The 26,487-nt window shown below is 38.3% G+C and overlaps 2 protein-coding genes across 2 annotated transcripts in view; both read left to right on the forward strand.

Annotated features, from left to right (window-relative positions):
* GOLPH3L (golgi phosphoprotein 3 like) overlaps positions 1-20,484 on the forward strand; it is a 47,937-nt gene extending 27,453 nt beyond the window's left edge. Inside the window, exon 5 of the mRNA XM_061407840.1 lies at positions 18,059-20,484. Within this exon, the coding sequence (XP_061263824.1) occupies positions 18,059-18,486 (428 nt within the window). The 3' untranslated portion in view covers positions 18,487-20,484. The remainder of the gene's footprint in view (positions 1-18,058) is intronic.
* LOC133241999 (ubiquitin-ribosomal protein eS31 fusion protein-like) lies at positions 600-14,993 on the forward strand. Its single transcript, XM_061407856.1, has one exon. It carries the CDS (start codon positions 8,886-8,888, stop codon positions 9,348-9,350), a length of 465 nt encoding a protein of 154 aa, XP_061263840.1. The 5' UTR covers positions 600-8,885; the 3' UTR covers positions 9,351-14,993.
* Positions 20,485-26,487: the final 6,003 nt, after the last annotated feature.

A 26,487-nucleotide genomic window follows, 5' to 3' on the forward strand; every position in this document is an offset into this window, starting at 1 on the left:
CATTTTATAATCTTTACCCTACTCTTAAGGTTGGGAGAAGAAGTATAGAAATTCAGGGTGCTAAGTAAGATATATGTATTTCACTGTTAAACTGTACTAATGAGGGACCAAAAAGGCATGATTAATCAATACATAAAGTTTTCCAAAGCTTCACCTTACCTCTGTATACCTCATAAGCTCACAAGAAATTTTTTTAACATCTGTGTTGATGTATAATTTACATACAGTTGTTGTGTAATTCACATACAGGGTCATCACACAGTTGACCCAGTAAAAGTATACAATTAAATGGATTTTAGTGTATTCACACAGTTGTGCAACCATCATCACAACCTAAGTTTTGAACATTTTCATCATCCCCAAAATAAACCCTATGCTCACTAGCAGTTTTCCCTACGTTTCCCAGCCCTCGTGCTCAGCTCCGACAACCACTAATCTACGTTCTATCTCTGTAGATTTGCCTATTCTGGATATTTCATATAAACGAAACCATACAACTTATGGTTTTTTGTGACTGACTTCCAAGGATAATATTTTCAAGGTTCATCCATGTTGTGGCATGTATCAGCACTTCATTCCTTTTTTCCTCAAAGGCAAGTTCAAAAACTTTAATATGAATAACTAAGCCTACGGCATAAAATTATAGGAGAATCTTCCACAGGGCACTTTGAGGTCATAGCCAGTGTCATCTTCTGGAGCAGTTTTTTTTTAATTGAAGTTTTTATTGAGACATTTGTATTGAGTTGGTCAAAAAGTTCGTTCTGTTTCTTCCATAACATCTTACAGAAAAACTCGAAAGAACTTTTTGGCCAACCCAATATATTGACATGCAGTTGTAAGAATTAATACAGAGAGATACCTTTATATGCTTTGTCTAGAATCCCCCACTGGTAAAATTTCTCAAAATTTTAGTATATGATAATCAGGGTACTGAAATTGATATGATTCACCAATCTTGTTAGAATTTGCCGAGGTTTTTTGTTTTGTTTTTTTGTTCTTTTTGGCTGCACTGTGTGGCATGTGGAATCTTATTTCCCCAACCAGGGATCAAACCTTGCTGCTTGCAGTGGAAGCACAGAGTCTTAACCATTGGACAGCCAGTGAAGTCACAAATTTCCCCAGTTTTAATTTGACTCTTTATTTCCAAATAATATTTCATTGGATGGTTATACTACTTTACTTATTTATTTATCAGTTGGTAGACATTTGAATTATTTCCTCTTTTTGACTAATGAGAACATTCATAAACAAGTTTTTACGTGGACATGTTTTCATTTCAGGGGAATATAGTTAACTTTATTATGGTGAAATACACATATTTATTATCTTAATCATAAGTGTACAATTCAGTGACATTAAAAACACAGTGTTATATAACTATTACTTCTCTTTACACTCAAAGCTTTCTCATCATCCCAATATCCCTCTTCCTCCCTCTCTTCATTCCCTGGCAACTTCTTATTTACCTTCTGTCTCTATGAATTTACCTGATCTAAGTAACTCATATAGGTGGAATCATACAGTATTTGTCCTTCCATGCCTGACTTACTTGAAAGCTAAGCATTTTTTCAAGGTTCATTGATCTTACAGCTTACATCAAAAATCTCATTCATTTTTATGGTTGACGAATATACTGTTGTATGTGATATACCTACCACGTTTTGTTAATTTCATCTGCTAATGAACACTTGGGTGTTTCCATCTGTTGGCTATTGTGGGTAATGCTGCTGTGAACCTTGTGCATATATCTGATAAAGTCATTGCTTTCCATTCTTTTGGATGTATATCTTGGAGTAGAATTATTGGGTCATGTGATAGTTCAATAGTTTGAGAAACCACCAAACTGTTTTCTACAGAGGCTGCAGTCTTTGACATTCTTACAGCCATGGTAAGGTTCCAGTTTCTCTACATCCTCATTAGCACTTGTTTTGTTTTTAATTATAGCCATTCTAGTAGATACAAAGCGGTATCTCATTGTGGTTTTGATTTTCATTTCCCTAATGATTAATGATGTTGAGCATCTTTTCATGGATGATTTATGTATCTTCTTTGGAGAAATGTCTATTCAGGTCCTTTGCCCATATTTGAATTGGCTTCTGTTGTTGTTGAGTTTTAGAAGCTCTTCCTATAGTCTCAATGGTAATCCCTTATCAAATATATGATTTGTAAATATTTTCTCTCATTCTATAAGTTATCTATTCACTTTATTAAGAGTAACTCTTGATGCACAAAAGTTGTTAATTTTGATGAAGTCCAGTTTATTTGTTGCCTGACTTTTGGTGTCATATCACTGAAATCTTTGCCAAATCTAATGTCATAAAGATTTTCCCAGTGCTTTCTTCTAAGAGTTTTACAGTTTTAGTTCTTAAATTGGTTCTTTGATCCATTTTTACTTAATTTTCGAATACGATATAAAGGTTCAACTTAATTCTTTTGCATCTGGATATGCGGTTTCCCAGAACCATTTGTTAAAAATACTATTCTTTCCCCCTTGAATGGCCTTGGAAGTCTTGTTGGAAATCAGTTGACCATATCTGCAAAGGTTTATTTCTGGACTCTCTATTCTGTTGTATTAACCTGTGTGTATGTCCATGCTGTTTTACTTACTGTAGCTTTGTAGTAAGTTCTGAAGTTGGAAAAGTATGAATCCACTAATTTTATCCTTCTTTTTCAAAGTTGTTTTGGCTGTTCTGGGTCTTGTGCAATTCTATATGAATTTGAGGGTCAGCTTTTCCACTTCTGTGGAAAAGGCTGTTAGAATTTTATAGGTATTGGGTTGAACCTGTAGATCTTTTTGGCTAGTTATTGCCATTTTAACAGTGTTAAATCTTCCTGTCCATTAAAAGAGACTTAGGCTGTCTTTCCATTATTTAGGTCTTCTTTAATTTTCTTTCATCAGTTTTATAGTTTTCAGTGTACAAATCTTTCACCTCCCTGGTTAGACTTATGCTTAAATATTTAATTTTCTTACACAATGTTATAAATGGGATTGCTTTCTTAATTTCATTTTCAGATTATTCATTTCTGATATACAGAAACAACTGATTTTTGTGTTTTCATCTTGTACCCAGCAACTTAGTCGAGTCTATTAGCTCTAGTTGCTTTTTGTGGATGTGGGGAGATTTTCTTTGTATAGGGTCATGTCATCTGCAGACAGAGATAGTTGTAGGTTTTCCTTCCCAACTTAGATGCCTTTCATTTTTCTTTCTTATCTACTAGCTCTGGATAGAACTTCCTTAAATTATTGAATAGCAGTGGTGAAAGCAGGCTTCCTTGCCTTTTTTGTTCCTTGACTTTTGGGGGATTTTTCAGTCTTTTAACCATTGATTATGATATTAACTGTAAGGCTTTCATGAATACTCTTTATCATATTAAGGAATTTTTCTTTTATTCCTAGTTCCCTAGAAGTTTTTATAATGAAAGGGTGTTCATTTTTGTCATTACTTTTTTTTTTTAATTGAAGGATAATTGCTTTACAGAATTTTGTTCGTCTCTAAGTTGCATTTCTGAATCAAGTGACATGGTCATATGGGTTTTTTTTTTATTATATTAAATGATGTATTATTGATACATTGTTTGATTTTTATTGAAATGTAGTTGGCATAAATGTTATATTAGTTTCAGGTGTATATCATGTTGATTTAGTATTTATGTATATTGTGAAATAATTACCACAATAAGTCTAGTTAGCATCTATCATCACACATAGCTTTTTTTTCTTGTGATGAGAACTTTTAAGATCTGTTTTCTTAAGTGCTTTGAGTGCTTTGTCGCTTCAGTTGTGTCCAACTCTGTGCGACCCTATGGACTGTATGTAGCCCACCAGGTTCCTCTGTCAATGGGATTTTCCAGGCAAGAATACTGGAGTGGATTGCCATGCCCTGCTCCAGGGGATCCTCCCCACCCAAGGATCAAACCCGCATTGCTTATGTCTCCTGCATTGGCGGCAGGTTCTTTACCACTAGTGCCACCTGGGAAGCCCATTTGAAAGTCTGTTTTCTTAGCAACTTTCAAGTATATAATATACAATGTTAGTAACTATAGTTACCATGCTATATATTACATCCTCCAGATTTATTTTATAACTGAAATTTTGTGTCTTTTGATCTTCACACATTGTGACATTCTTCCCCTTCCCACCCTTAGCAACTACCAATCTGTTCTGTGTATCTAAAATTTTGGAATTTCTTGGTTTTGTTTTAGATTCCAGATACAAGTGAGATCATACAGTATTTGTCTTTCTCTGTCTGACTTATTTCACTTAGCATAATGCCCTCAAGGCCCATCCATGTTGTTATGAATGGCAAGATTTCCTTTTTTTATGGCTGATTAGTATTCCAATGTATGTATATGTGTGTGTGTGTATGTGTATGTTTGTGTGTGTGTATACCACATTTTCTTTATCTGTTCATCCATAATTGATATTTAAATTGCTTCCATGTCTTAGCTATTGTAAATAAGGCTGCAGTGAACATGGGGTACATGTATCTTTTCAAGTTAGTGTTTTCATTTCCTTTGGAAAAATTCTCAGAAGTAGAATTATTATATGATAGTTATCATTTTAATTTTTTGAGAAACTTCTATACTGTTTTCTATAGTGACTGTACCAATTTACATTCTCACCAACAGTGCATGAGGATTCACTTTTCTCTATGTCCTTGCCATCATTTGTGTTTTTTTTTTTAATTTTTAAAATATTTAGATATTTATTTTTATTTATTTACTAATTTGGCTGCACTGGGTCTTAGTTGTAGCATGCAGGATCTTTTTTTTTTTTTTTTTAGCATGCAGGATCTTAACTGTGGCATGAGGCATCTAGTTCCCCAACCAGGGATCAGACTTGGGTCCCCTGCATTGGGAGGGTGGAGTCTTAGCTACTGGACCACCTCGGAAGTCCCTATCTTTTTAAAATACTTTTTATTATATATTGGAGTATAGCCGATTAATAATGTGATAGTTTCAAGTGGCCAGCGGGACTCAGCCAAACATATACATGTATCTGTTCTCCCCCAATCTCCCCTTCCATCCAGGCTGCCACATAACATTGAGCAGAATTCCCTGAACACTTGTTATTTTTTATCTTTTTAATAATAACCATCCTAACAAGTGTGAAGTGATATCTCACTATAGTTTTGATTTGCAATTCCTTGATGATTACTGACGTTGAGCACATTTTCATGTGTCTTTTGGCCATTTGTATGTCGTCTTTTGAAAACATCTAATTAGATCCTTAGTCTATTTGAGTTTCTATTACATTCCTGGGATAAATTTTACTTGATCATAGTGAATAATCCTTTTATCATGCTGTTGGATTAAGTTTGCTAATATTTTACTAAGGATTTTGAATCTACATTCATAAGATTTATTGGTCTATAACTTTCTTTTCTTGTGATGTCTTTATTTGGCTTTAATATGAGGATAATCTTGCCTTGCAGAATGAGTTAACATGTTCCTTCTTTAGATTTTTGGAAGACTTTGAGAAGGATTGGTGTTAATTCTAGTTTAAATGTAAGGTAGAATTCACTGATGAAGTCATCTGGCCCCGGACTTTTCTTTGTTGGGATGTTTTGATTTTTGATTACTGATTTCATCTTTTTATTTGCTATAAATCTGTTGAAATTTTCTGTTTGTCAGTTTAAAGAATTTGAACTTTTCAAGGAGTTTATCCATTTTTTCTAGGTTGTCTAATTTGTTGGTTTAACATTATTCATAGTATTATTTTATAATCCTTTTTTTAATCCCTGCAAGGTCAATTGTTAATACCTTCACTCTCATTTATGATTTTTAGTTGTTTCTATCTTTTTTCCTTTGGCAGTCTAGCTAAATGTTTGTGAATTTTGATCGTTTCAAAGAAACAACTTTTAGTTTCTTTAATTTTGTTGGTTGTTTTTCTGATCTCTCTTTTTGTGCCTCTCTTCTCTAATCTGTTTCCTTCCTTCTATTAACTTAGGGTTTATTTTGCTCTCCTTTTTCTAGTCCATTAAAGTATAAAGTTAGGAGATTGATTTTAGACTTTTTTAATTTAGGCATTTACAGCAAATTTCCCTCTGCTTTCACTGCATCCCATATAATTTCATATGTTGTGTTTTCATCCATTTCTAAGTATTTTCTAATTTCCTTTGTGATTTCTTCTTTGACACATTGGTGTTTCAGTTCAGTTCAGTTCAGTCGCTCAGTCGTGTCTGACTTTTGCGACCCCATGAATCACAGCACGCCAGACCTCCCTGTCCATCACCAACTCCCAGAGTTCACCCAAACTCATGTGCATCAAGTCGGTGATGCCATCCAGCCATCTCATCCTCTGTTGTCCCCTTCTCCTGCTGCCTCCAATCCCTCCCAGCATCAGGGTCTTTTCCAATGAGTCAACTCTTTGCATGAGGTGGCCAAAGTATTGGAGTTTCAGCCTCAACATCAGTCCTTCCAGTGAACAACACCTAGGACTGGTCTCCTTTAGGATGGACTGGTTGAATCTCCTTGTAGCTTGTTTAATTTACACATATAGGCAAATTTTCATTTTCCTTCTTTTATTGATGTCTAATTTCATCCCACTATGGTCAGAGAAGATACTTTGTATGATATCTATCTTTTGAAATATATTGAGATTTATTTTATGGCCTAACATATGGTGTCCTGGAGAATGTGCCATATAAATCTGAGAAGAACATGTATTGTGCAAGTAGGTTGATACAAAACTGTTTACTTCTGTCTGTTCTGTCCATTTTGTTTCATGTATTTTGAGTCTGTTATTAGGAGTGTAAATATTTATAATTGTTTTATCTTCTTGTGGTACTGAACCTTTTATTAATATATAATGTCTCTGTGTCTCTTTTGTCTTATATGATTTAAAGTGTATTTTGTCCAAAATTAGTATAGACATCCCTTCTCTTTTTTGGTTACTATTTGAGTGGAATATCTTTTTCCATCCATTCACTTTCAACCTGTCTGTGTCCTTTGATCTAAAGTGAGTCTCTCATAAACAGCATATAGTTGAATCATGTTTTTTAACCCATCCTGCCAATATTTTCTTATGATTAAACAGTTTAATATGTTTACACTGAAAGTAATTACTGGGGCTTCCCTGGTGGTCTAGTGGTTAAAAAATCTGCCTTGCAATGCAAGGGACACTGGTTCGATCCCTGGCCTGGGAAGATCCCACATCCCATGGGGCAGCTAAGCCCATGTGCCAAAACTACTGAAGCCTGCATACCCTGGAGCCAGTGCTCTGCAACAGGAGAAGTCCTCCCACCACAACTAGAGCATAAGCCCCTGCTCGCCACAGCTAGAGAAAGCTCGTGCGCAGCAACGAAGACCCAGTGCAATCAAGAATAAATAAATAAAGTAATTACTGATAAGGAGACACTTCTACCATTTTGCTATTTGTTTTCTATATGGCGTATAGATTTTTGTCCTTCATTTCCTGCATTACTATCTCCTTTTATGTTTGGTTGATTTTTTTATAGTGAAACATTTTGATTCCCTTCTCATTTTCTTTAGTGTATATTCTATAGACATTTTCTTTGTTGCACCATGGGGATTACATTTTATGTCTTAAAGTTATGACAACCTAATTTGAACTTATACCAACTTAACTTCAATAACACAAAAATTCTGTTCCTATACAGCTCCATTCCACTCTGTTTTGATGTCACAGATTATACCTTTATAAATTGTGTGACCAATAACATAGGTTAATGTTCTTTAATGCATCTGTCTTTTAAAGTATATAGGAAATAAAAAATAGAGTTACAAACCAAAATTAACTTTTATAGTTGTCCGTGTATTTAACTTTTATTGGGTGTCTTTATTTCTTCATTACTGCTTCAAGTTACTTCTAGCTTCCCTTCATTTCAGTCTGCAGTACTTTTTAGCATTTCTTGCAGGGCGAGTCTAGTGGTGACAGCCTTCCTCAATTTTTATTTACCTGCTACTAAGTCACTTCAGTCGTGTTCGACCCTGTGCGACCTCATAGATGGCAGCCCACCGGGCTCCCCCATCCCTGGGATTCTCCAGGCAAGAACACTGGAGTGGGTTGCCATTTCCTTCTCCAGTGCCTGAAAGTGAAAAGTGAAAGTGAAGTTGCTCAGTCATGTCCGATTCCTAGCAACCCCATGGACTGCGGCCCACCAGGCTCCTCTGTCCATGGGATTTTCCAGGCAAGAGTACTGAAGTGGGGTACCATTGCCTTCTCCTTATTTACCTGGGAAACTCTTAATTTCATTTTTCAAGGACACTTTTTCTGGATATAGAATTCTTAGGTGACAGATTTTTTTCTTTGAGCCCTTTGAGTATGTCAACCCACTGTCTTCTAGCCTCCAAAGTTTCTGATGAGAAGTCTGGTGATAATCTTATTGAAGATATTTTGTGTATGACAACTCACTTCTCTCTTCCTGCTTTTAAGATTCTTTATCTTTGTAAACTAAATTAATGCTGGAGAGGGTGTGGAACAAAAAAAATCTTCCTATATTTGGTAGGAATGTAAATTGGTGCAGCCAATATGGAGAACAGTATAGAGTTTCCTTAAAAAACTAAAAGTAGAGCTACATACAATCTGTCAATCACACTCCTAGGCATATATATCTGAGAAAATTCTAACTCAAAAAGATAAATGCAACCCAGTGTTCATAGCAGCACTATTTACAATAGTCAAGACATGGAAGCAACCTAAATGTCTGTCAACAGCTGAATGGATAAAGATTATATATATATATGTGTATATATATCCATATATATATATGAATATTACTCGATAATGAAAAAGAATGAAAGAATGCCATTGGCATCAATATGGATGGACCTAGAGATTATCATATTAAGTGAAGTAACTCAGACAGAAAAAGACAAATACCACTTTCGGATCCGCCATCTGTGGTGGAAATGCTGCCAAGATGCAGATTTTCGTGAAGACTCTGATAGGGAACATCATCACTCTCGAGGTCGAGCCCTCAGATACAATAGAAAATGTAAAGGCCAAGATCCAGAATAAGGAAAGAATTCCTCCTGACCAGCAAAGACTGATCTTTGCTGGCAAGCAACTCAAAGATGGACATACTTTGTCTGACTACAACATTCAAAAGGAGTCCACTCTTCATCTAGTGTGGAGACTTTGTGGCGCTAAGAAAAGGAAGAAGTCTTACACCACTTCTAAGAAGAACAAGCATAAGAGAAAGAAGGTTAAATTGGCTGTTCTGAAATACTCTAAGGCGGATGAGAATGGCAAAATCAGTCGCCTTCGCCGGGAGTGTCCCTCAGATGAATGTGGTGCTGGAGTTTTTATGGCCAGTCACTTCGACAGACATTATTCTGGCAAATGTTGTCTGACCTATTATTTCAACAAACCAGAAGACAAGTAATTGTATATTGGTTAATAAAGATATGAGCTAACAACAACAACAACAAAAGACAAATACCGTATGATATCACTTATATGTGGAACCTTTAAAAATTATATAAATGAACTATTTATAAAACAAATAGACTCACAGAAATAAAAAACAAACTTATGGTTATGACAGTGGATAGCAGAAGTCGGTGGGGGGCGGATAGATAAATTAGGAGTTTGGGACTAATAGTTAGCTCAGCTGATAAAGAATCCACCTGCAATGCAGGAGACCCCGGTTCCATTCCTGGGTCAGGAAGATCTCCTGGAGGAGAGGGATAGGCTACCCACTCCAGTATTCATGGGTTTCCCTGATAGCTCAGACAGTAAAGAATCTGCCTACAGTATGGGAGACCTGGGTTTGATCCCTGGGTTGGGAAGATCCCCTGGAGGAGGGCATGGCAACCCACTCCAGTATTCTTGCCTGGAGAATGCCCATGGAGAGGAGGAGCCTGGCAGGCTACAGTCCATGGGGTCACAAAGAGTTGGACATGACTGAGTGACTAAGCACAGCATATATAAAATAGGTAGACAATAGGGACCTACTATATAGCACAGGGAACTATATAGTCAGTAAATTATAATAACCTAGAATGGAAAAGAATCTAAAATATATGTGTGTGTGTGTGTGTATGTGTGTATGAAAATTACTCAGTCTTGTCTGACTCTTTGTAACCCCATAGACTGTAGCCTGCCAGGCTGCTCTGTCCATGGAATTCTCCAGGCAAGAATACTGGAGTTGGGTAGCCATCCCTTCTCCAGGGGATCTTCGCAACTTGGGATCGAATGCAGGTCTCCTGCACTGCAGGTGTATTCTTTATCATCTGAGCCACCAGAGAAGCCCAAATATATGTGCGTGTAACTCAATACCACACATCTAAAACTAACATAACATTGTAAATTAACTATACTTCAATTTAAAATTGGTTTTAAAAGATTGTTTATCTTTGGCTTTCAATAGTTAGATTATAATCTATCTTGGATGTTTTAGTCAACATTGAGCTCATTAAGTATCTTAGATTTGTAGATTCATGTCTTTCATGAAATTTAGACCATTTTCAGCTATTATTTTTTCAAATATTTTTCTGCCCTTTCTCTCTCTTCTCCTCTGGCATTCCTACAATGAAAATATTAGTCCATTTGATGGTGTCTCAGAGGTTCCTTAGGCTTCATTCACTTTTTTTGTTGTTTTTCCCTAAACTTTATTACTTCAATTGTACTATCTTCAAATTTGCTAATTCTTCTGCCTGCTTAAATCTGTTTTTGAACCCATATAGTATATTCTTCATTTTAGCTGTTGTATTTAAGCTCCAGATTTTCTTTTTGGTTCCTTTTTGTAATTTCTATCTCTTTATTGGTATTCTAATTTTCTTCATCATTTTCCTGTCTTTGTCCATGTCTTCCTTTAGCTATTTGCTAAAGAAAGCATCATAAAGAAACATCCTTAAAACAGCTGTTTTCAAGTATTTACCTAGTAAACTTGACATCTGGGCTTCCCTAAGTACAAATTTTCTCTTTTTCTCTTGTCCCTTTTAGTGGAACATACCTTTTTCTATGTGTCTTGTAATTTTTTTGTTGTTGAAAGCTGGATATTGAAATCTTATAATTCAATAACTTTGGAAATCAGACTTTCCCCATTCCCCAGGTTTTGCTGAGTTGTTTGTTGTTATTTTGTTGATTATATTATGGTTTCTCTGTGTTGTAGATCCAACTGAGGTGAAAGCTTCAGATCTCAGGTCTTTTCCAAGGTTGTACTTCAGAGATTACATGTTTTCTTAAGCAAGCACAGTTGCTTTATTAAATACTGTGTACATGCAGTTATTTCTGAATGTAAAAGAAACTTCTTTTTTAAATCCCCTGGAAGCTGCTTCAACTGGAGGGGATTAGAACAGTGGCAGCCTTTAGCTGTATGTCAGCCATCAGAAGCTACAATCCATAACCAGAACACTGGTCCTGAGATTTCAAAGACAGGGTCCTTATTGCCCATCCTGATTCCAGCAGGATACACCAGAACTACAGATTTCTGTTCCCACAGCTACCTTTCATGGGACTGGGGGCTAAGTAGTCACTGCTGCACTGAAGGCTGAAATTGACTGAAATTGATATTGACCACAGTTTGCCAGCCTAGCTTCCCCTGGAACCGACAAGTGTTCATGGAAACTCAAGAGTTCCAAAAACAATTGTTTCAGATAGATGCTACTAGTATAATTATTGTCTAGGTGGAGAGATGAATTTCTAATACTTGCTGCCATTATCCCAGATGTACTCTCTCAATAGTTAACATTCTAAAGAACTTTATCAGCTATAATCACATTGACCCCAGCCTTGTCTAACTCAATGAAACTATGAGCCATGCCATGTAGGGCCATCCAAGACGGACGGGTCATGGTGGAGAGTTCTGACTAAACATGGTCCACTGGAGAAGGGAATGGCAAACCACTTTAGTATTCTTGCCTTGAGAACCCCATGAACAGTATGATAAGGCAAAAAGATAGGACACTGAAGGATGAACTCCCCAGGTCAGTAGGTGCCCAGTATGCTACTGGAGATCAGTGGAGAAATAACTCCAGAAAGAATGAAGAGACGGAGTCAAAGCAAAAACAACGCCCAGTTGTGGATGTGACTGGTAATGAAAGTAAAGTCCTATGCTGTAAAGAGCAATATTGCATAGGAACCTAGAATGTTAGGTCCATGAATCAAGGCAAATTGGAAGTGGTCAAACAGGAGTTGGCAAGAGTGAACATCGGCATTTTAGGAATCAACGAACTAAAATGGACTAGAATGGGTGAATTTAATTCAGATGACCATTATATCTACTACTGTGGGCAAGAATCCCTTAGAAGAGGTGGAGTAGCCATCATAGTCAACAAAAGAGTCTGAAATGCAGTACTTGGATGCAGTCTCAAAAATGACAGAATGATCTCTGTTCATTTCCAAGGCAAACCATTCAATATCACAATAATCCAAGTCTATGCCCCAACCAGTAACTCTGAAGAAGCTGAAGTTGAACGGTTCTATGAAGACCTACAAGACCTTCTAGAACTAACACCCAAAAGAGATGTCCTTTTCATTATAGGGAACTGAAGTGCAAAAGTAGGAAGTCAAGAGACACCTGGAGTATCAGGCAAGTTTGGCCTTGAAGTACAAAACAAAGCAGGTCAGAGGCTAACGGTTTTGCCAAGAGAACACACTGGTCATAGCAAACACCTTCTTCGAACAAAACAAGAGAAGACTCTACAAACGGACATCACCAGATGGTCAACACCGAAATCAGATTGATTATATTCTTTGCAGTCAAAGATGGAGAAACTCTATACAGCCAGCAAAAATAAGACCGGGAGCTGACTATGGCTCAGATCATGAATGCCTCATTGCCAAATTCAGACTTAAATTGTAAGAAAGTAGGAAAAACCACTAGACCATTCAGGTATTACCTAAATCAAATCTGTTACGATTATACAGTGGAAGTGACAAATAGATTCAAGGAATTAGATCTGATAGAGTGCCTGAAGAACTATGGACGGTTTGTGACATTGTATAGGAGTCAGTGATCAAGACCATCCCCAAGAAAAAGAAATGCAAAAAGGCACAATAGTTGTCCAAGGAGGCCTTACAAATAGCTGAAAAGATGTGAAAGGCAAAGGAGAAAAGGAAAGATATACCTATTTGAATGCAGAGTTCCAAAGAATAGCAAGGAGAGATAAGAAAGCCTTCCTCAGTGATCAATGCAAAGAAATAGAGGAAGACAATAGAATGAGAAAGACTAGTGATCCCTTCAAGAAAATTAGAGATACCAAGGGAAAATTTCATGCAAAGATAAGCATAATAAAGGACAGAAATGGTATGTACCTAACAGAAGCAGAAGATATTAAGAAGAGGTGGCAAGAATACACAGAAGAATTATACAAAAAAGATCTTCATGACCCAGATAACGACGATGGTGTGATCACTCACCTAGAGCCAGACATCCTGGAATGTGAAGTCAAGTGGGCCTTAGGAAGCATCACTACAAACAAAGCTAGTGGAGGTGACGGAATTCTGGTTGAGCTATTTCAAATCCTAAAAGACAATGCTTTTAAAGTGCTTCGCTCAATTTTGGAAAACTCAGCAGTGGCCACAGGACTGGAAAAGGTCAGTTTTCTTTCCAATTCCAAAGAAAGGCAATGCTAAAGAATGGCAGTGCCAAAGAATGTTCAAACTACTGCACAATTGCACTCATTTCACATTCTAGCAAAGTAATGCTAAAAATTCTCCAAGCCAGGCTTCAACAGTACATGAACCGTGAACTTCCAGATGTTCAAGCTGGATTTGGAAAAGGCAGAGGAACCAAAGATCAAATTGCTAACATCCATTGGATCATCGAAAAAGCAAGAGAATTCCAGAAAAACATCTATTTCTGCTTTTTGACTATGCCAAGGCCTTTGACTGTTTGGATCACAACAAGCTGGAAAATTCTTAAAGAGATAGGAATAACAGACCCATCTGCGTCCTGAGAAATCTGTATGCAGATCAAGAAGCAACAGTTAGAACTGGACATACAAAAACAGACTGGTTCCAAACCAGGAAAGGACTATGTCAAAGCTGTATATTGTCACCCTACTTACTTAACTTATATGCAGAGTACATCATGAGAAATCCTGGGCTGGATGAGGCACAAGCTGGAATCAAGATTGCCGGGAGAAATATCAGTAACCTCAGATATGCACATGACACTACCCGTATGGCAGAAAGCGAAGAAGGACTAAAGAGCCTCTTGATGAAAGTGAAAGACGGGTCAAAAAGTTGGCTTAAAGCTCAACATTCAGAAAACGAAGATCATAGCATCCGGTCCCATTACTTCATGGCAAATAGATGCGGAACAAATGGAAATAGTGACAGACTTTATTTTTGGGGGCTCTAAAATCACTACAGATGGTGACTGCAGCCATGAAATGAAAAGACACTTGCTCCTTGGAAGAAAAGTTATGACCAGCCTAGACAGCATATTAAAAAGCAGAGACATTACTTTGCCAACAAAGGTTTGTCTCATCAGAGCTATGGTTTTTGCAGTAGTCATGTATGGATGTGAGAGTTGGACTATAAAGAAAGCTGAGTGCCGAAGAATTGATGCTTTTGAACTGTGGTGTTGGAGAAGACTCTTGAGAGTCCCTTGGACTGCCAGGAGATCCAACCAGTCCATCCTAAAGGAGATCAGTCATGAATGTTCATTGGAAAGACTGATGCTGGAGCTGAAACTCTAATACTTTGGCCACCTGATGCGAAGAACTGGTTCATTTGAAAAGACCCTGATGCTGGGAAAGAATGAAGGTGGGAAGGGGACGACAGAGGATGAGATGGTTGGATGGCATCACCAACTTGATGGACATGAGTTTGTGTAAGCTCTGGGAGTTGGTGATGGATAGGGAAGCCTGGGGGTGCTGCAGTCCATGGGGTCGCAAAGAGTCAGACACAACTGAGTGACTGAACTGAACTCAGCTGGTCAAGTATATCCAGTTTGTCACTAGGGATTACTTCAAATACTATTTTTGTGTCCCCACTTTCACCCCATACTAGATTGTAAATTTCTTGAGGACAGGAATAGGGACTGTTTTTCAATACAGACTGTTTTACATTCTTAGCACCAGTGTGTGAGAGTTTCAGTTCCTTCACACCCTCATCAACACTTGTTATTCTCTGTCTTTGTAATTTTAGCTATCCTAGTGATACATGGGAGAAGGCAATGGCACCCCACTCCAGTACTCTTGCCTGGAAAATCCCATGGACAGAGGAGCCTGGTGGGCTGCAGTCCATGGAGTCGCTTAGGGTCGGACACAACTGAGCAACTTCACTTTCACTTTTCACTTTCATGCATTGGAGAAGGAAATGGCAACCCACTCCAGTGTTCTTGCCTGGAGAATCCCGGGGACGGGGGAGCCTGGTGGGCTGCTGTCTATGGGGTCACACAGAGTCGGACACGACTGAAGCGACTTAGCGGCAGCAGTGATACATAGTGGTATCACATTGTGATTTTTATTTGCATCCCCTAATGACTAATGATGTTGAGCATCTTTATATGTGTTTATTGGCCATTTGTATATTTTCTTTGGAGAATTGTCTGTTCAAATCCTTTGCCCATTTTTAAATTGGGTTTGCTTTCTACTATTGAGTTGTACTTTTAAAATATGTTCTAAATACAAATCTTTTCAGATACATGATTTGCAAAAATTTTCTCCAATTCTATGGGTTGTTTTTTCAGTTTCTGAATGGTATCCTTTGAAGTATAAGTTTTTTATTTTGATCCATTTCACCTAATTTTTTTCTTTTGTTACTTATAATTTTGCTGTAATTAAAATTGAAATAAAAATTTCAGTTGAAAATAAAAATAGTTTAACTTATCTAATCCAGATGGCTTTTATTTTTCTTACCTAATTACCTTGCCTAGAACTTTCAGTATGGTGCTGAATAGGAAGGATGAGAATGGACTTCCTTGTCTTATCCTTGATCTAAGATGACAACATTCAGTCTTTCCCTATTAAGTAATATGCTAGCTGTGAGGTTTCCATAAATTCCTCTATCAAGTTCAGAAAGTTTCTGTCTATTCCTAGCTTATGGAGTGTGTTTATGACGTTAAGAGTGTTGGATTTTATCAAATGCTTTTCTTTTGTCTATGGAGATGATCATTTGGTTTTTGATTTTCATTTTATTGATTTTTGTATTTTAAATCAAACTTACATTTCTGTTTTAAGTCCCCCTTTATCGTATTACGTAGTTTAGGGATGGGGTTGTTTGTTTTTTTCCTTCAGCTGAGCCATACTGCTTGTAGGATATTAGTTCCCTGACCAGGGATTGAACCTATGTCCTTGGCAGTGAAAGTGCACACTGGACTGTCAGAGAGTTCCCTGTGTCTTTATTATATTGCTAGATTTGTTTGTACATATTTTATTCAGTATTTTTGTACCTATATACATAAGAGATACTGGTCTATATTTTCTTGTGAAGTTTTGTCTCATTTTAGTATCAGAGGAATACTTAATGTTTAGACTAAGGAAGTGTTCCCTCCTCTGCCTCTTCTTTTTTTTTTTTTTAAGTGTTTGTGAAGAATTGGTATTAATTTTCCATTAATGTTTGGTAGAATTACCAGAAAAGCCGTCTTGACCACGCTTTTCTTTGTGGGAAGTTTTAAAGTTACTATTCAGTCTGTTTACTTGTTATGTGTGCTAAGTTGCTCCAGTCATGTCCGATTCTTTGCAATCCAGTGGACTGTAGCCCACCAGGCTCTGTCCATAGGATTTTCCAGAAGAGAATGCTAGAGTGGGTTACCACGCCCTCCTCCAGGGGATCTTCCCAACCCAGGGATCAAATTTGTGTCTCTTATATCTGCATTGGCAGGTTGGTTCTTTACCAGTAGCACCACCTAGGAAGCCTTTTACTTGTTATTGTGTGTGTGTATTAGTTGCTCAGTCATATTTGACTCTTTGCAACCCCTTGGACTGTAGCCCACCAAGCTCCTCTGTCCACGGAATTCTCTAGGGAAGAATACTGGGGCATTTGGTGGGGGTGGGGGTGCCATTCCCTTCTCCCCAGGGGATCTTCCCAACCCAGAGACAGAACCCAGTCTCCTCCATTGAAGGCAGATTCTTAACTGTCTGAGCCACCAGGGTATTATTATAGTTCTATTGAAATTACCTCTTTCTTGTTGAGTCAGTTTAGGTAATTGTGTTTCAAGGAATTTGTCCATTCTTCTAGGTTGTCTAAATTGTTGTCCTGCTGTTTTCCATAGTATTCCTTATAACCCTTTTAATTTTTGTAAGTTTAGTAGTAATGTCTCCTCTTTCATTCCTAATTTTAGTAATTTTGAGTCTTCTCTTTTCCTTGATCACTCTGGGTTTGTCAGTTTTTTTCATCTTTTCACTGAACCTGAGTTTTATTTTATTGATTTTCTCTATTGTTTTCATTTTCTGTATTTCCTCTCTATTGTTTGCTTTATCCTGCTTGCTTTGGTTTAGTATTTTCTTCTTTTTCTAGTATTTTAAAGTTAGAAGGTTAGGTTATTGATTTGACATCTCCTTTTCTAATACAAGACTTCCCTGGTGGTTCAGATGGTAAAGTATCCACCTGCATTGCGGAAGACCTAGGTTGGGAAGATCCTCTGGAGAAGGGAATAGCTTCCCACTCCAGTATTCTTGCCTGGAGAATTGCATGGACAAAGGAACCTGGCAGGCTGCAGTCCATGGGGTTGCAAAGAGTTGGACAGGACTGAGTGACTTTCACTTTTCTAATATGGCATTTGGATCATAAATTTCCATCTTTACACTGCTTTAAGCTGCATCCTATAAGTTTTGATATGTTGATTCAACTCAAAAGTACTTTTTAATTTTTTCTTATAATTTCTTCTTTGACTCATTGGTTATTTCAGAGTGTGTCTTTAAATTTCCACATATCTTTTTAATTTCCCAAATGTCCTTCTGTTATCAATTTATAATTCCACTGTGATTGAATAGCATACTTTGTATGTTTTCAATTCTTTTAAATTTATTAAAGCTTGTTTTATGGCCTAACATATGATGTATCATGGAAAATGTTTCATATGCACTTGAGAAGTATGTGCATTCTACTGTTATAGGGTAGAATATTCTATAGATGTCTTCTGAAATCTAATTGGTTTATAGTCTTGTTCAAGCATTCTATTTATTTTTCCCATAGGTGAGACCTGGAACCCTTTCAAATTACAGTACCAGCTGAGAAATGTAAGAGAGAGAATTGCAAAGAACCTAGTAGAGAAGGGTATTCTAACCACTGAGAAGCAGAATTTCCTCCTATTTGACATGACTACTCACCCAGTGACCAATACAACAGAGAAGCAACGACTAGTGAAAAAACTTCAAGATAGTGTCCTAGAGCGGTGGGTAAATGACCCTCAGCGTATGGACAAGCGAACACTAGCACTGCTGGTGCTAGCCCACTCCTCCGACGTGCTAGAGAATGTCTTCTCCTCTCTGACAGATGACAAGTATGATATGGCAATGAATCGAGCCAAGGACCTAGTAGAGCTGGACCCTGAGGTAGAGGGGACAAAGCACAGCGCCACGGAGATGATCTGGGCTGTGCTGGCAGCCTTCAATAAATCGTAGCAGCTGTTGGGTTTCTCCTTTTCCATTGCTGGCCAGTGACTATCAGAGACACCATCACCGAGTTTTGTGTGATGAGATGTTTTCCATCATTTTTTTTTCCCTCTTGAATCAAATTTGTTATTTGGGGAAAGCAACTTCAGGGCTTCTCCATAGACCTTGTCTCTTATAAGCAGGCTTTATATCTCCCTATACTTCGACTCCAGAGGTGAATAAATTGGGTGAACCAGCACTCACCCGGTAAACATTTTCTCTCATTTCTTGGCTCACTTCCATCCAGTGTGCTTTTGGATTATCAGGAATATTTCAGTGAGATTTGGATTTCTCTAGCCATAGAATGTGAGTGAGATGTAGAGCAAACCATTTATCTCATTTTTTAAAATTTGTTTTCTGTCTTAAATATATGTTTTCAGCCTATCTCTCAGGCTCTGCTAAGTAATGTAGCTTATTGAAGTAACCATCTCTTTGAATAAGGGGCAGTGGAAATAAAACTGATTTTTGGAGCAGATGGTCTCTGAGATATAAATGTATGTTCCACTACTGATTTTCTCATCTTTCCTTTTCTAAATTAATGAGACTATTCCAAATGTGATTACCTGGTTCTCACAGTCCTAGAACCATAAATATATTCTCTACTCTCTCTCAGCATTGTCCTACTCCATCATTCATTAGAACAGAAATCTAAATTAAAAAAAAAAAATGCATCTCTTAACCACCTCTTTTATGCAGTCACCAATACAATTTGCAAAGAAGGAAAGTGGCATCAGAATTTCCACTCTTTAGCATATGACTATCTGGATTCCTCCAGGCTACTTTAAGTGTCTCTACTCTGATTGAATTTAGGGAGTTGTAAATTTCAATTGCTGAATAGCACCATCCTGAGTCCAGACAATATATGTAAACTCTAGATCTTGTTCCCTGTTTTGGCTTCCTACATAAATTGATGGGTGTGCGTGCTCAATCACTTCAATCGTGTCCAATTCTTTGTGACCCTATGGGCTGTAGCCTGCCAGGTTCCTCTGTCCATGGGATTCTCCAGACAAGAATACTGGAGTGGGTTGCCATGCCCTCCTCCAGGGAATCTTTCCAACCCAGGAATGGAACCCGCGTCTCTTAGTCTCCTGCATTGGCAGGCAGGTTCTTTACCACTCGTGCCACCTATTCTGTGTGTGTTTAAAGGTCCTGGAAGTAGTTTTATCTGTATTTAATCCACAGATGCCCTCCTAGTCATTAGTCTTGTCTCAACACAATCCTTTGTCTAACTCATTCTTTAAAACATTTTTTAAGTCAGTAGTAAATGCAAAGAGAAGCTTATTGAGAAAAATCGTATTCAGAAGGGCAATTTGATGTTAAAAGCATCCTATATAAGTCCAGCATTTGGGAATATAAAGAGGACAGGCACCAAACTGTGCTAATGTCAAGCATTTAATGCTGATACTTGAATGGATCTTGCCTCTTGACCACTACAGAGAAACAGTCTATCAAAGGGCTAATACAGATGACCCAGACCTGATATCAAATTTTCCTGATCCGAAGTAATTAAATGAAAGATTGTAACTTTCCCTCCTCTAAAATTGTCTAGCCCCACAAAATTCCCCAACTCACTTAACTTTTTTTCACTTTAGGTTATCACTTAGGTGACTAAAGATAAAAAGTTTAAATGAAACAAATTCCTAAAAAATGTGAAGCTGAGAAGAGCTTCAGTCTGGCTCCCTAAAACTATAAAATCCAGTCCGTGGATGTGTCTACCTGACCTAGTTTTTCTTTCCATTTGAACAGTTTGGCATGAATTTAAACCAGGTTTTCCTGTGGAGAGTTTCAGCTTGATTGGGAGAGTGGAAATTGAGTTCCTTCTGGCAACTCTTGGTCAGTGTTTATTTTTATATTGTATCTCATTAAGATGAGGATGTCTTCAGTTTGAATCTGCATAATGTTCACTGCAAAACACCATTTAATGCATATGGCCTTCACATTTCTGTGTAATAAAGATCAATTATTGGCTCCCTGGTCTCTCTGTGCAGTTTTACAACTAAAGTTATTTTAACTTGAAATAACCTTTCATACAAGGCCAGTAACACTCCCCGCTTACCCTAGGATACCAGCCTCTGTTTCATTCTGTGTGGAAAACTGTGTATGCATGCTCAGTTGCTGGGTCATGTCTGACTCTTTGTGAGCCCATGGACTGTAGCCCGCAAGCTCCTCTGTTCATGGAATTTCCCAGGCAAGGATACTAGAGCGGGTTCCCATTTCTTCTTCCAGGAGATCTTCCTGATCCAGGGATTGAACCTGCGTCTCCTGCATTGGCAGGCAGATTCTTTACCACTGAGCTACCTGGACTCCCTTGTGGAAAATTAGGAATACACAAATATTAGTTTTACATATATATATACACACATACTGGACGGCAGGGCACATTAAATCTAACCCAAACACCAGCTAATGTAAAGTCTGAAGAATAGTGTCTCCATCTCAAGCAAAATCAGTTACCCAATTACATCATTATTACCAGGAAGAGAATGAGTATATTCTAGTCTATTAATAACTACTTGCAAGTGACACCTGAACTCACTGAAGAGCTGAAAGTCTTAAGTTCCAAGTGTAGGTAACAAACCTAACTATAACAGAGTTTCAGTTCAGTTCAGTTCAGTCGCTCAGTCGTGTCCGACTCTTTGCGACCCCATGAATCGCAGCACGCCAAGCCTCCCTGTCCATCACCAGCTCCCGGGTTTCACTCAGACTCACGTCCATCGAGTCAGTGATACCATCCAGCCATCTCATCCTCTGTCGTCCCCTTCTCCTCCTGCCCTCAATCCCTCCCAGCATCAGAGTCTTTTCCAATGAGTCAACTCTTTGCATGAGGTAGCCAAAGTACTGGAGTTTCAGCTTTAGCATCATTCCCTCCAAAGAAATCCCAGGGCTGATCTCCTTCAGAATGGACTGGTTGGATCTCCTTGCAGTCCAAGGGACTCTCAAGAGTCTTCTCCAACACCACAGTTCAAAAGCATCAATTCTTCGGCGCTCAGCCTTCTTCACAGTTCAACTCTCACATCCATACATGACCACAGGAAAAAACCATAGCCTTGACTAGACGAACCTTTGTTAGCAAGGTAATGTCTCTGCTTTTGAATACGCTATCTAGGTTGGTCATAACTTTCCTTCCAAGGAGTAAGCGTCTTTTAATTTCATGGCTGCAGTCACCATCTGCAGTGATTTTGGAGCCCCAAAAATAAAGTCTGACACTGTTTCCACTGTTTCCCCATCTATTTCCCATGAAGTGATGGGACCAGATGCCATGATCTTCGTTTTCTGAATGTTGAGCTTTAAGCCAACTTTTTCACTCTCCACTTTCACTTTCATCAAGAGGCTTTTTAGTTCCTCTTCACTTTCTGCCATAAGGGTGATGTCATCTGCATATCCGAGGTTATTGATATTTCTCCTGGCAATCTTGAGTTTACAACATGTGAAAAGAAAGATAATTGACCTTGTAATGTCTACAGCATAAGGGGGGCTTCCCAGGTGGCGCCAGTGGTAAAGAATCCACCTGCCAATGCAGGAGACATAAGAGACTCGGGTTCGATCCCTAAGTTGGGAAGATCTCCTGCAGGAGGGCATGGCGATCCAATCCAGTATTCTTGCCTAGAGAATGCTATGGACAGAGGAGCCTGGCAGGCTGCAGTCCACAGGGTCACAAAGAATCAGACATGACCGAAGCAACTTGGCACACAGCATAAGGGACAACATGAAATGTATTTACTATAATTGTCTACTTCCTTGCTATTTTTATTTCAGAGAAAGTATAAAAACAAAGTATAACAATGTTTATCAAAATATGGTGCATCAAAGTAACTTTTGTGGGTGTAAATACTTTGCCAAAATAGGGGTTCCTAGTAAATCAGTCACTGGAGTTGAGGGCTTAGGAAGCTGCATTTAAAACATAGTCTCTAAAAACTTAAATGTTAAAGTTTGAGAACACTCTTTATTTTTAGTTTATTTGGCTGTGCTGGGTCTTCATTGCAGCTCAGACTTGACTAGCTGTGGAGAAGGCAATGGCACCCCACTCTAGTACTCTTGCCTGGAAAATCCCATGGACGGAGGAGCCTGGTAGGCTGCAGTCCATGGGGTCCCAAAGAGTTGGACACAACTGAGCGACTTCACTTTCACTTTTCACTTTCATGCATTGGAAAAGGAAATGGCAACCCACTCCAGTGTTCTTGCCTGGAGAATCCCAGGGACGGGGGAGCCTGGTGGGCTGCCGTCTATGGGGTCGCATAGAGTCAGACATGACTGAAGTGACTTAGCAGTGCACAGGTGTTACAAAGGACACAATCTCAGCTCCCAACCACTCACGTTTAAGTGGGCAAATGAGGTACTCTGTGAAAAATGCTCAAGTAGAAGTAAAAACTTAATTTTTAGAAGCACAAAGGAGTAGCATTCTTCCTGGGAACATTAGGAAAAACTTACAGGAGTTATATTTATTTACTCTAGTGGCTTTCATGTATTGAGTACTTTTACTATGTTAACCACTTCATATATTTTCTCATTTATTCCTCAGAATTCTAAAAAACCGTAGAAGGTTATTTTTAAAGAAAATTCAGAGGTAGTGAGGCTTGCCTAAGGACACCATGCAGCGGTTGAATTCAAACACATGCTTTAAACCACTACTCTCTCCTTCCTCCATTTAAACTCAGTCTTGAAGAATCTTCTCAGGTTGAGAAGGAACAGCTGAGGCTATTCTGGGCTAGGAAAACAAAATATAAGAAACAAAACACAAAATGTACAAAATAGGGCTTCCCTGGTGGCTCAGTGGTAAAGATCCACCTGCCAATGCAGGAGACATGGGTTCAGTCCCTGGTCCAGATCCCACATGCCAAGGAGAAACTAAGCCCATGGGCCGCAACTATGAGCCTGTGCTCTCGAACCTGGGAACTGCAACTGCGGAAGCCCACACACCCTAGAACCCACGCTCTGCAACAAGAGAAGCCGCTGCAGTGAGAAGCCCATGCCCCGCAACTAGAGAAAAACCTGTGCAAAGACCCTGCACAGCCAAGAATAAAGGAACTTTTTAAAAAATGTACGAAATGATTTGTTACATGCTAGAATTTCATGAATTGTGTGCTTCTCATATATATTTCCAAAAGAGATCATTCTAAGAGATTATATTCAAATTGTAGACTAAAGAAAAGTTTTTGAAACTAGCAAAGTATTTTTGTTTACCCTCATTTATTTCTTCTCTGATGATTTCTTATGTAAAAATTTCTGATACATCATTCTTCTCCCTTAATAGCTTAACACTTCTTACAGGTCAAGTGTGCTGGACATAAATTCCCCAGTTTTTGTCTGAGAAAGTCTTCATCCTTCACTTCAGAAGGATTTTACTGGTTATAGAATTCCAGATTCATGGGTGGTTTTATTTTTTGTTTTTGTTTTACAACACTTCAAATATTTCACTCTACTCTCTTCTTGCATGAATGTTTTCTGATATCAAATTTTAACAAAACTATGAAGAATTTTAATTGAAAGATTTTTTAAAATTTGTTCCTCCCATTTTCCATACAGCTAAAATACATATATATTCATAATTTCTAAAAACATTTTACTCCCTAAAAGAATAACAATATTAATTTTAAAATAATCATTGCTTTAATGATGAAATAACTTAGGTAGAATGGATTTTTTAATATTTTTCTATTACCTATTACATGCGGGCATGAATCTTTGTTTTGCATCCCCAGTTCTTCTCAAGGCCCTGGTCTGTCTTCCTTTTATCCTCAGTGAGTTCCAGGTGTTCATATAATTTGGAAAGAGACATGACTTCTTACTGATGTGAGAAACGGAGCCATCCCTCCCAGAAAGCAATAAAATTCTCACAGAATGCAAGTCAGAAAACCAAGGGTCACTTCCTGGCAGAAATCTTTTTCTAGCAGTCCAATTCACTGCCATTAGTTTTTCTTTACGTTTCAGATTGTAAAAAAGTAGATTCCACTAGGGTGGAAGGTAGGGAGCAAGTACTCCATAAGAACTCTTCAAATAGACATGCTTTTGTGTAGACTTTTTCCCCTGAATTTCAATAATCTGCCCACCACTTTGTTTTTCTCAACCTACATGAACTTCCCCAAGTATAAAAGAGTATTTTATCTAAACTTAATTTAGAAACTCGGCTAGGAATCAAGAGGCTTCTCCCCCTTCAGAAGGGCTTCTTGACCAAATCCCCAAACATCTGCCACATAAGCAAGCCTAGTAGATGTATCGGAGAAGGCGATGGCACCCCACTCCAGTACTCCTGCCTGGAAACTCCCATGGACGGAGGAGCCTGGTGGGCTGCAGTCCATGGGGTTGCTTCGAGTCGGACACGACTGAGCGACTTCACTTTCACTTTTCACTTTCCTGCATTGGAGAAGGAAATGGCAACCCACTCCAGTGTTCTTGCCTGGAGAATCCCAGGGACGGGGGAGCCTGGTGGGCTGCCGTCTGTGGGGTCGCACAGAGTCGGACACGACTGAAGTGACTTAGCAGCAGCAGTAGCAGTAGATGTATATCATTCTCCTGATTTGATGGGGGGAAATTCAAAGCCAACGTTTTTCTCACATTTCAGAGATGTTGAGATCCCACTTCCAATCGAGAGATGAGTACTTCCCAAAGATTTCTGGACATTTAAAGCCATGATATTAATATAATACCTCAAAATACTTGTGGGTTAGCCTTAATAATATTTTTTTTAAAAGTTCCCCTCCCGGCTGTGTCACCCCAGGTTTTTTGAACTGCTAGGTGAGGCTAGAAATTTTAGTTATCTAAACTTAGATAAATTAATTTATATTGATTGAATTTCTTTCCCTTTGAGAGCAGGGAGGAAGAGATGTTCATGATCAAAGAGGGGAAGACTAGAGAAGGTAACAGTAGTTGATCATATTCTAAACATTATGAATATTTAAAAGCCTGAACAAATACTTTTCATTTTAACATGATCCTGTGTTAAAAATTAGATGACAATTCAGCCTTTTGCTTCTAGATTCCATCTTACTCTTCACATTAGATACCTTTTTAAATGTTTTATGAAATTAACAAGAGAAAAGTACATAAATCAAGATAAACAAAAATATACAACTCAATAATCAATAGTGAGCATTCTCATGTAACCAGCACCCCAGTCAAGAAACAAAACATTATCATCTCCCAAAAAGCCCCCTTCATACCCTCTCCCAATCACTATATCCCTCTCTAAAGGTAACCATGATCCTTTTAATACAATAGACTGGTTTTGCCTTTGAACATTATATAAATGAAATCATATAGTATGTATTTTTTGTGACTGTTATCTATTTTACTTTGAATATTTTGGGTTGTTCTATGCTGTGCTTAGTCACTCAGTCATGTCTGACTCTTTGTGACCCCATGGACTGTAGCCCACCAGGCTCCCCTGTCCATGGAGATTCTCCAGGCAAAAATACTGGAATGGGTTGCCATGCCCTCCTCCAGGGGATATAGAGTGATTATAAATAGAGCTGCTATGAACACATGTTTTGGTGAATATGAGGATTCACTTCAGCTGGATATATCACCTAGGAGTGGAATTGCTGGGCCATAGCGTTTGAATTACATTTAGCTTTAGTACATAGGGCCAACAGTTTTCCAAAGTATGGTTATACTAATTTATGCTCCCACCAGCCATACTACAGAGCTCTTATATTGTCAAGTCATAAATTGGGGCACATGACTGGGTTGAACACAAATCTGAATAAATGAAAAGTGAAGTCGCTCAGTCGTGTCCCACTCTTTGCAACTCCATGGGCTGTAGTATACCAGGCTCCTCCGTTCATGGGATTTTCCAGGCAAGAGTACTGGAGTGGGTTGCCATTTCGTTCTGCAGGGGATCTTCCCCACCCAGGGATCGAACCCGGGTCTCCCGCATTGAATAAATGAAGGCCACTGTTAATTCTTGTGACAATGTTTTAACTAATAGAAACTGGACTTCTTTGTAGGCTTCAGAGGGTCTCTATACCCTGAAAA

This window comes from Bos javanicus, chromosome 3 (assembly GCF_032452875.1).
Source record: "Bos javanicus breed banteng chromosome 3, ARS-OSU_banteng_1.0, whole genome shotgun sequence".
Taxonomy (NCBI): domain Eukaryota; kingdom Metazoa; phylum Chordata; class Mammalia; order Artiodactyla; family Bovidae; genus Bos; species Bos javanicus.